This window comes from Motacilla alba, chromosome 1 (genome assembly GCF_015832195.1).
Source record: "Motacilla alba alba isolate MOTALB_02 chromosome 1, Motacilla_alba_V1.0_pri, whole genome shotgun sequence".
Lineage (NCBI taxonomy): Eukaryota > Metazoa > Chordata > Aves > Passeriformes > Motacillidae > Motacilla > Motacilla alba.
In genome coordinates, this window is record NC_052016.1 from 98424787 (window position 1) to 98434659 (window position 9873).

Here is a 9873-nt window from a genome sequence, read left to right on the forward strand (position 1 = left end):
TTCAGTTCAGCTCCAAGATGTTTTCCCTGTTTTGCTTCCCTGAATTGCTCAGGCTGCAGATCAGATGTCTTTATTTCAGACACAAAATAACTGTGCTCCCTAGCTTGAAAAAATGCCAGTGTGTTTTCTTCTGTCAAACTGCAAAATACAGGAGAAAGGCAAATGAGAGGGTTTACTAGTGAAACACAATGCAGCAAAGGAAAAAACATAACACAGACAAAAAAAATCACACCTCAAACTCTGAAACTAGATAGAAAGCTGGATGCAAAGAATGGGCCTTCACTGTGCCACGCTGTCTGAGAGACTGGGATTCTCTTACATGCTAATTTTTTTATTTCAGAAAACTTTCAGAAGAAATTTTTGCCCGTTCCATGAGAAAGGCAGAGAAAGCCCAACATGTCCTGTCACCCTCTGACTTTTTAATACAGAAGACAGACCTGGGCCAAAGGTAAAGGCATAAAACTCATTTCCATCATGGAAGGAAGATGAACTTCCAATGCCAGCCTAGTGTACAACCCCCAGGTACATGAGGGAGGGAGCCCACGGATCCTCCCCCACAGCTTGCTATACCGGGATGGATTATCTTCCTGCACAGCCTCCACAAGAGGGAGGAATCTATAAGTGCCTTATCATGAGTAAACAAAGTTAATGTTTTGTTAACATTGACACTGAGTTCCCAGTCAGCGCTGGGTGAACTTAGAGCAGTTCAAGCTGGTGTGGCATATAAGGAGCCTGGGCTAAAGCCAGGCCTGGAGTGCCAGGGAGTGTTGGCACACAGGTCTGCTCAGGACAACATCTCCAAGGGATAACATCTCAGCCTGAATCTAAACTTTTAGGCACAGTGCTGCAAAAGTGGCCTACAAGCCATTACTTATGTTGCTAATTGTGTAAACCACAGAGAGAGGAAGGGGTTTCACCTCCCTGTCTGTACATACCATTCAGCTACCTCTGGTCACAGCAGAGTGACCCTGGCAAACACATTCTCCAGTGGTTTCTTTTGGAGCCTCTTGGTCTCCCTGAGCCCAGGCTTTGTCTTGCTGGTGCCTTGGTTAGCAAGAGAGAAAAAGGTCAATGGATCCAGCCTAGCCCTGCCCACCACCATGCCTGGGCTGTGCAGGAGGGGAAGCCAGACCAAGTCTCACCTCCAGCCTTGTGCCACTCCAGGCTCCTGAGCAACCTTCCCTCTCCCTGTGTGACCTTCCCTCTCCGCTGTCCTTCCCTTTGGTGGCCAGCCCAAGGTCAGTGGTGCAGGCATTAAAAACCAGCCAAGGAAAGCAAACATTAGTCCCTCTTTGAGCAGTTTGGGATACATTAAACACAATAAAAGGCTCTGGGGCAAGGGATTGACACTGCAATGGGACCAGGGCTGGCTGCAATGGCCACAAGGCCAGGGCAGTGTGGCAGAGATGGACACTGATGGACAGCCCTGCAGGGGCGGGTGAGGAAAGGGGGCACTGGTTGAATCCTAATGGACTGTAAAGCAAGAATGAACTTAGACCCGCCCACCTGTGGGGCCATGAAGTGTTGCCCACTGGTCAGTAACAAGACCCCTGACAAATTACTGCAGTGTCAAGGAGCCCTTCAACAGAGCCCATGGAATAGCAATTGCTCCACCCTACCTGGATAAACCGCTTCAGGCAGGCAGTGTTCATTTTCACTCATGCACAAACTTTCCAGGAGAATCCCGGATTTGTCACAGCTGCAGATGGATGCTGCCCGTGGCTCAGCCATGCCAAGCATCTGGCAATTCACCCAGTTCCAAGTCAGCTTGTTTGTAAGGTGGTGGAAAATCCCCAGGTTCCCAATGGGAAACTTCTACACTCAGAACTCTTGTGCTTACGAAGATTCTGCTCTTGATGGCCCTTTTCTCTTCATGGTGTCTGTTGCTGCAAAACAGAGGAGGGACAGGGGACAAGTCCATGGAGGACTTGGGACATGGCTTGGGAGCAGGCTGTCCATATACACAGCATGCAGCACACAGCCCAGTGTCCCCTCTGAGCCACTTATTCTGCCACCTGGATCTCACTGAAGACATAATTAATATTTTTGCATGCATTTCCAGGTCTGTGTCTTGGAAGAGGGGAGGACAGCCCGTCAGGGGTTTTTGTGATATGAAACAAGGGAGACCTATTGCATGCTCAGGGACAAGGGGTAATGGCCTTAAGCTGAAGGAGAGCAGGCGCAGATCAGATGCTAGGAAGAAATTATTTGCTGAGAAGGTGGTGAGACAATGAAACTGATTGCCCAGAGAAGCTGTGGGTGCCCCATCCCTGGAAGTGTTCAAGGCCAGGTTGGACTGATCTCTGAGTGAGCTGGTCTAGTGGAAACTGTCCATGGCAGGGGGGTTGGAACTAGGTAATCTTTTTGGTCCCTTCCCACACAAACCATGCTGTGATTCTGTGACTCTGGCTTGACTGAGTTGGGCTGTGTCCCAGTGTCAGTACTGGCCCCTCAGGGATGCCACTCCATACTGGTTGCAGCTGGATGCCCACATGCTGAGTGCTGCTGTGGTCCCAGATGTCGTGCAGTCGCCATCTATCCCCCCGCCCTTCCCAAGCCAAAGCACAGCTCCCCACCTGGCTGCTGTGTCACCAGCTCTGCTGATGTCAGACTGGATGATGTGGCATTGAAAAGCCTCCATGTTTGCCGACCAGTCCACTTGTCTCACAGACTGGTGGATGTGGTGCACCCTTAGTAAATCCCAAAAACCTTCTTGTCTTCCATCTGCTTGCAAAGAGCTCCCAAAAGGAGTTGCATATTTAACAATGACTTATTTTCTAACCATCCACCCTGCAATACCCTATGTCCCAACAAACACCTACACATTGGAGCAGGAGAACTGTATCTACTACTTGCAAGTTACTCGGAAAAAAAGAAAAAAAAGAAAATCCAGAGAGAAACAAGTTCTCCATTGCTTTATCTGTTCTGATAACAGCTATCACACAGAGTCTATCGCAAACCCTACGGGCTCTTGGCAAAATGCGCAACTCTGCTGACCTGCTAAGGCACTCGAGAGAAAGGAGAAGGGCATTTGATAGGAACAAACTTTCCCTTGCCAGCGCTATCAACACCCTTTATAAAGGTTGATAGTGGTGAGCAGGGGCTTTCATTGGCACAGGAAGCAATCTCGGTCACCTTCAGTGGAAAAGAAGGTATAAAACCCAAAGTCTTTTTCTTGGTTGACTGTCTGGGCACTGGTTGAATTTCTTAGTTTTCACGAAGGACCCATTTTTGGGAACTTTTCTGAGAAAATGGCAACTTTAAATGAGAAGAAGACCTGCAGTGAACGTATGGCAGATTTCCGTCGTTTTGTCTGGAATCCAGAAACAAAGCTCTTCATGGGAAGGTCCTTAATTAACTGGGGTAGGTTTTCACGTGCAAGATTCTTCTCTTCCTTCTGGTATGCTTAAAAACTGTGGTGGGGGGATGTCATCCTAATGAGAGGGGCGCAATGTAAATGTTTTGAAGCCAGCAGTTCTCATATGTGCTTCTAAGCCACTTTTTGGGCAGCTCTATGAGCTGGATCAAGTAGATCAAAACATTGATCCATGTAGTTCCTGCAAATGTATGACTTCAAAGTGGTTTTGAACCAAATACGTCAAAAGGAGAAAAATTAACACATTAACAGGAAACTTACTAGTAGCTAGGGGTGATGGTTACAGAGTGGTTTTGACATTGTTAATGAAAAGGGGGTTCAGGTACATGGAGAAATTTGCTTAATCGCTGAGTTTGTCCAATTGTTTGGAAACAAGTTTTGGTTTTCTGAAATTCCTTTCCGAATTATTGTCTGCTCAGTAGATCTTGTTTCTTATCACTCTGTGCTAGCATGTATTTCATACCAACACATATTTTATACTAGCAAATATTTCAGCTGAGCCTCCCTTCCCACAGCCAAATTGGTGTCTACAATGCTGATCTGTATTGCGATCTACATTCTGGGAAGGGAAGCTTTTCCTTTCCATTGTAAGGAAAATCCATACTCTTCCCACGGACTGTAGGAGTAGCTGCAATTTTCCAGGTGATTTTTTCCTGCCTGTGCATGTAGTTTAGTGGCTACTCCTGAATCCAGAATTTTACAAATGATGCAACTGGCATGTGAGCCTTTCCAGCTGGTAGAGAAGAAGGTGCTACAAGGCACCTACAATTACAAGGAGAGGTTTCTAATGGCACCCCTCCAAAACAACCACTGGCTGCTTGTACAGCACCAGCCATATGTAAGACATTTTATGCACAGACAGACAGAAACACAACATTAATCTTATATTATCTCACAGCAGAATAAAGTAGCAAAATGGCACATTTTGCTGTTGGTGATTTCAGCTGTATAAGGCAGTGAAATAGTATGGGTCTAAAACCAACATGCCTGAAGTATTGTCATCTCTCATCCAAACAACACAAGGAGCAACTTGGGTTTGTCAAAGAAACAGCTCATCATCTGTGACGCTTAGTCCATGTAAAAAGTAGATAAATTATCTTAATGTGAAATTACTTCAAGATGCCACATAACCTTTAAATAATCTGAGCTCAGCACCAACTCCTTCAAAAATTCTTGTAGAACTACACAAATCTTTTCTGTAAGAATATTTTTGGAGTGTAGAGAAAATGCTCCAAAGCACCTGTCCCTTTACAGGGAGAATATCCCTGGGGACAAAGGTGGAAAGGAGACAGCAGCTGCTGCCAGGATCATCCTGGCTGCAGAGAGAGCACTGCACGGCCTTGCCCAAAATTTGAAATTCTGCCCTTATTCTTTTCTGCAGTGTGGATCAGCCTCTACTACCTGGCTTTCTACGTGGTGATGTCGGGGCTTTTCGCACTCTCCATTTATTGTTTAATGAGGACCATTAATCCATACGAGCCGGATTACCAAGACCAGCTGAAATCCCCAGGTACTGCCAGGGTCCCACGGCAGCTGTGTAGGGCTGGGCTGAGCTGAGAGGCACTGGCAGAGCCCAGGGCTGAGGGGACACCAACGTGGAATACATCAGGTCAATTCTGCCCAAACAATCCCTGCAAAGTTTAACCTCTGCCTGAAAACACTTTCAGGCTTTAAACGAAAATCTTTGCATATTGATACACGAATATACATATATAGCCAAATATTTAGGAATATATAATATGAAAAATGAATATATATATATATATATAAATGTTTTCATATTTTCATTTATTTCATCTTGCTATTGGGATGATCAGTGCCTGCCTGTAGCAGGTCACCTTCTGTCCCCATGGGCAGGGGTCAGTCCCTGGGGAAGTCCTAGGTTCTACTCCAAACCCAAGCACCACAGCGGGCTTTGGGCTGCCCAGCAAGATGTAGAGGCAATGGGGTGAGCAGACTGGGGTGGGTATTTCCACACTTGCCAGCACCATGGAAAGACCCTGGGAGAGCAGGAATACCTTGCCAGCAGGATGTGCTGTGCTATTAGCCAAGAAAGTAAAAAAAAACCCGAAGATGTGGGATTAGGAATTCAGATTTCTGGGACACGAAAAAAGATAGGGGAGATGATCGGAGACCATCAGTGCACACTTCTAAAACTTCACACCCCAATACCTTGTTTCCACAATGTGAGGGGGAAAAATAGCCCTAAAAATTACTCTGTCAGATGCTTTTGTATTTTGAAGTTTCCACTCCCAACATTTAGCAAGTTTGGTGTTTGCTGGGAAAATAATTCCTGTGACATATTATGTGTGGGGTTTTTTTTCAAAAGCTGTTTTTCATGCTGCTGTATGATCTGTTTCTTTAACCCAACATGACTGTTATTGCTAACAAGTCCTGGGGAAATCCGGTGCAATTGCTGGAATGATTTTACTAGCTGTTCTTGTAACAGTATGGATATATGTAAAAAGAAAAAAATTCAGCAGCAGCACAGGCTTTAGGGTTTTGGTTGAACAACTCATGGCTGAGGTGGTTTCTGAACATGGTTAAATCCTCCCCAAAAAGGCTGGATGATCTTATACACTTAGAATGAGTCTTGATGCAGCATGATTGCTACTGTCAATTAAAATAAACAAATCTGTGCCTGGCACCTCTCCTCTGCTTTGTCTTCCCCTTTCTTCCTCCTGAAGGTGTAACCTTACGACCCGATGTCTATGGGGATAGAGGACTACAAATTTATTACAACGTATCGGACAACAAAACCTGGGAAGGTTTAGTGACAACTCTTCACACTTTTCTGACAGGTAAAAATGAAGTTTCTTGCGTAACACTGAAGAAAGGTGCTGCCTTATTTCCAATACTCGGTCTGAGGACCTTAAGTCAGTGCTTCCACTTTACATTTGCCCCTCTCAAATCACAGATTTTGAGTGGAAAGTGCATCTTCTCAAAGGGATGAGCAAATCACCTCATGAATCTATAAATCAAATGTATGTACACATCTATTAAAATCCAGGCTCTGCTTTAGGGCTTTTACTTCCTTTAATCCTAAACAGCCTTAGTAAAATAGACCAATAGGAAGTGTGAAGGAAGAGGGAGGACAAAAGGTCTTCAAAAATTAGTCTCATCTAAATTAATCTAACTAATTTGTCTATGACTACGAACATCAAAGTACCACAATATATCTCATAAAGCATGGTGTCTTCAGGGAATACAAAGCAGGTTATGTGCTACACTTGCCTGTTCATGTCGTAGCATGTTTTTATTCCTATTGAGCCTTAATATTGTAATTATTCATGTTTCTCACACACATATTGAGAAAAATTATATTTGAAATTGGCTTTATACAGCGCTATCAACACAAGCTGCCAGACTTAATTCGATCTCTTTTATTTTCCTTTGCTTGGATATTAAAAAAAAAACAACAAAACAAAACCAAAAACCACAACAAAACTGAACCAAACCCCTAAACAGTTTAAACTTTCCTTGTTCCATCTAATCCCAACTTCACTTGAAGCACCATCTCCCATGATAGAATCTCCAGCCTGATGTTGTGATGTATAATTTGCATATGAAAAGCTTCAGAGGAGATTTTTTTTCTTTCTTCCTTCACACATCTAGCATATACACCAGCTGCTCAGCATCTGAACATCAACTGCACCAATAATACCTACTTCATTCAGGACACCTTTGATGGCCCAAATAAAACAAAACTGTCCTGCAAATTCACCTCAGACATGCTTCAAAACTGCTCTGGCATCACAGATCCAACTTTTGGATATCCGGAAGGAAAACCCTGTTTTATTATAAAAATGAACAGGGTAAGTACAAGGTCACGGTGCTGAGCAGAAAAAATTCAGAGTAGCTTGAGTCTCAGCTGGGGAGCTGCTGTGTCTCTGCTGCCATGGGGTCTAAACTCTGTTTTCTACTGGGCACCAAAAATCACACGCTGTTCCCTGACAGACCACTAGAGTTACCAGGGAAATCCTCAGACTTTTCCACCATTCCTACGAAAGTAACATAGGGCAGTGGTCTCTGAACTGACTCTCTACAGCTTAGATTAACTTTAGTTTAGTTTAGTTTGTGCCTCTGCAGGGCTCTCATCCCTCAAACTAGCACCAGAAGAGTTTCCTCCTGCATTACCTCAGCCCTGCGCCTGCAGCCGAGGCACCAGGATGTGACAGTAACTGATGTGGTTTCAGACAGGTGGCATCTCTTATTTCTCCAGGCAGCAAAGAAAATCTTTAGAAGAACCTATAAAACCAAAATTCAAACCTGGTGGATATTTTTCTCAGGGAAAACCACCAACACGTTTTTTGGAGAGGAATAAAGGGAATTTCCAATGCTTTAATTTTTTTTTTCAGGATGTAGACAAAGGCATAAATACTTTGTATTTCTTTTTGGGTAAAATTCTGAGCCTTCTGATTCAGCTCCAGTAGAAACTGAAGAGTTCAAGTTCCCCTCCAGTTTCTGATAGACAAAATCACTCTATTTTTTGCTTGGCTTGCACCTTAGGCATTTCCAAAAATCTGGGCAAGCCCTAACCGAGAGGGGAGCTGCATCTCTGACTCTGGCTGGTGAAACAAGCATTTTCCAGAAACACCTTCTTTAGCAAGACTGGGAGTCATCCCCAGCAGTGAAAAGATGTGCATAGTGACCAGGGGGCTTCACCTCCTTTCACTTTTCCCTCTACAGGATGCAACCCCACTAGTTTTGGGGCATCAAACCAACCCAAGGGTTTTCCTGCCAAAACGAAGGTTTTCTAAGACAGATAACATCAAAAGCATGGATATTCAGCTTTTCCTTTACTGACACACAATTAACTGCTTTAAGAGACCCCTGGCTGCCTGGGCATCAGCAGGGGCAGGTGGTGTGGGTGGGTAAATGAGCTGGACCCAGCCTATCAGCAGTGCTCATCCCAGGTAATGCCGAGTCCTGCTGCCTAAATATCCAGCCACAAGTTTCTCACCTACATAAATCAGATTATTTGTTGGAGAGAGTCTTACACAGGAACATATCAAACATCAATTGAAGCTCAGCTCTCAAATAACTGATTGCCCAGTTTTATCTCAAAACAATTTCCAAGATGACCGAATATGTTTTCTTTTTCAGATTATCAAGTTTTACCCTGGCAATGGCACCGCACCAAGGGTGAACTGCACATATGTGGTAAGGGTATGAGGGCTGGGTCTCACACATTTCAAGCACTGCAGCTTTCAGAGCAAGCACGTGCAGGGGTGACCAGAAAAAACCCTTGCAGCTCTGCAAATCAGATCCCAAATACTTGGAATATTCTCAATTCTGTGCTGGTTCTTGCACCAGCTGACATGCTAAGGAAAAAAACCTCCAAGTTCGCTTGATTTTAAATCACCTGAAAATTTACATTTTCGGGCTGCAGAGAACATTTGCTGTTTGCTTTCAGCTCCCCGTAGCGACGGTCACACCTCAGCACAGCTCCCTCAGGCTCTCAGCAGCTCCAACTCACTGAATTCCCCACTGCTATCAGAGGACACTCGCCTGCTTGTCTTGGCAATAGTAACAGTGGGAGATTCCCACTTTTATTTGAAAAATAAGACTGGTGCTAACAGCCTGCTGAATTTGAGCTTTCACACACGCTTGGCAGCCCCGAAACACTTGCCTGGGGCTGGCCGATGATTTCCTCACCACAGAGCTTCTTCCTCTCTCCTTTCACACACAGGGTGAGGAGTCTCGCCCGCTGGACGCGGACTACTACCCTGTGAATGGCACCTTCAACCTGCACTACTTCCCCTACTACGGGAAAAAGGCTCAGGTGGGTGCTTCTGTCCTTAGCTTTTCTTCCTCTTTTCTTTCTCTCATACGTGGGTGAAACATACGGAGCATCTTTGCAATCCTCTAAGAACTGGAGAGGCTATTTTCAAACTGGTAGTGTAAAATTTAAGTATTTGCTTTTTAATTTTTTTTTTTTTTTAATTTCTCCTCCTAGCCCAGCTACAGCAATCCCTTGGTAGCTGTGAAATTTCTCAACATTACAAGGAATGTAGAACATAGAATAGTGTGCAAAATCATTGGAGCTGGAATTACCTTCAATGTTCATGATCCATATGAAGGCAAAGTGGAATTTAAATTGAAAATAGAAGACTGAGCAGCAACAGAGACACTTCTGAAAAATGTGTGAACAGTAAACTTAACTATTATCACACTCATGGTTATTTATTTTCTCACTATGGTTCCCATATAAGTTACAGTGCAAGGAGACATTTTATACTGCAAGATGGCCTATAGAGCTAAAAATCAAGATCCTCCTTCTCAGTGTGTAAAAATGAAGATTATCTCAATGTACATAGCTTAAAATTTCATGGCTACAGGATGCTGCTGCCTTCATGCAAATAATGGTACAAAGTAAGTTTCCCCCAAAGGGTGCAGCTGTGCCTTCAAAGAATATAAATACAGACTCAAACAATCATTTTCAATCACTTTTCAAACCATAATAAATAACTGATGTATGATACTAAATCTTGGTT

The 9873-nt window shown here is 44.1% G+C and overlaps 1 protein-coding gene across 1 annotated transcript; it reads left to right on the forward strand.

Annotated features, from left to right (window-relative positions):
* The first annotated feature begins 3065 nt into the window (after nucleotides 1–3065).
* Nucleotides 3066–9527, forward strand: ATP4B (ATPase H+/K+ transporting subunit beta). Its single transcript, XM_038143814.1, is given in 7 exon segments — nucleotides 3066–3363; nucleotides 4758–4886; nucleotides 6064–6177; nucleotides 6992–7191; nucleotides 8483–8539; nucleotides 9069–9161; nucleotides 9336–9527. Coding segments are annotated over 7 exon segments (897 nt in total). The 5' UTR covers nucleotides 3066–3251.
* The last annotated feature ends 346 nt before the right edge of the window (nucleotides 9528–9873 follow it).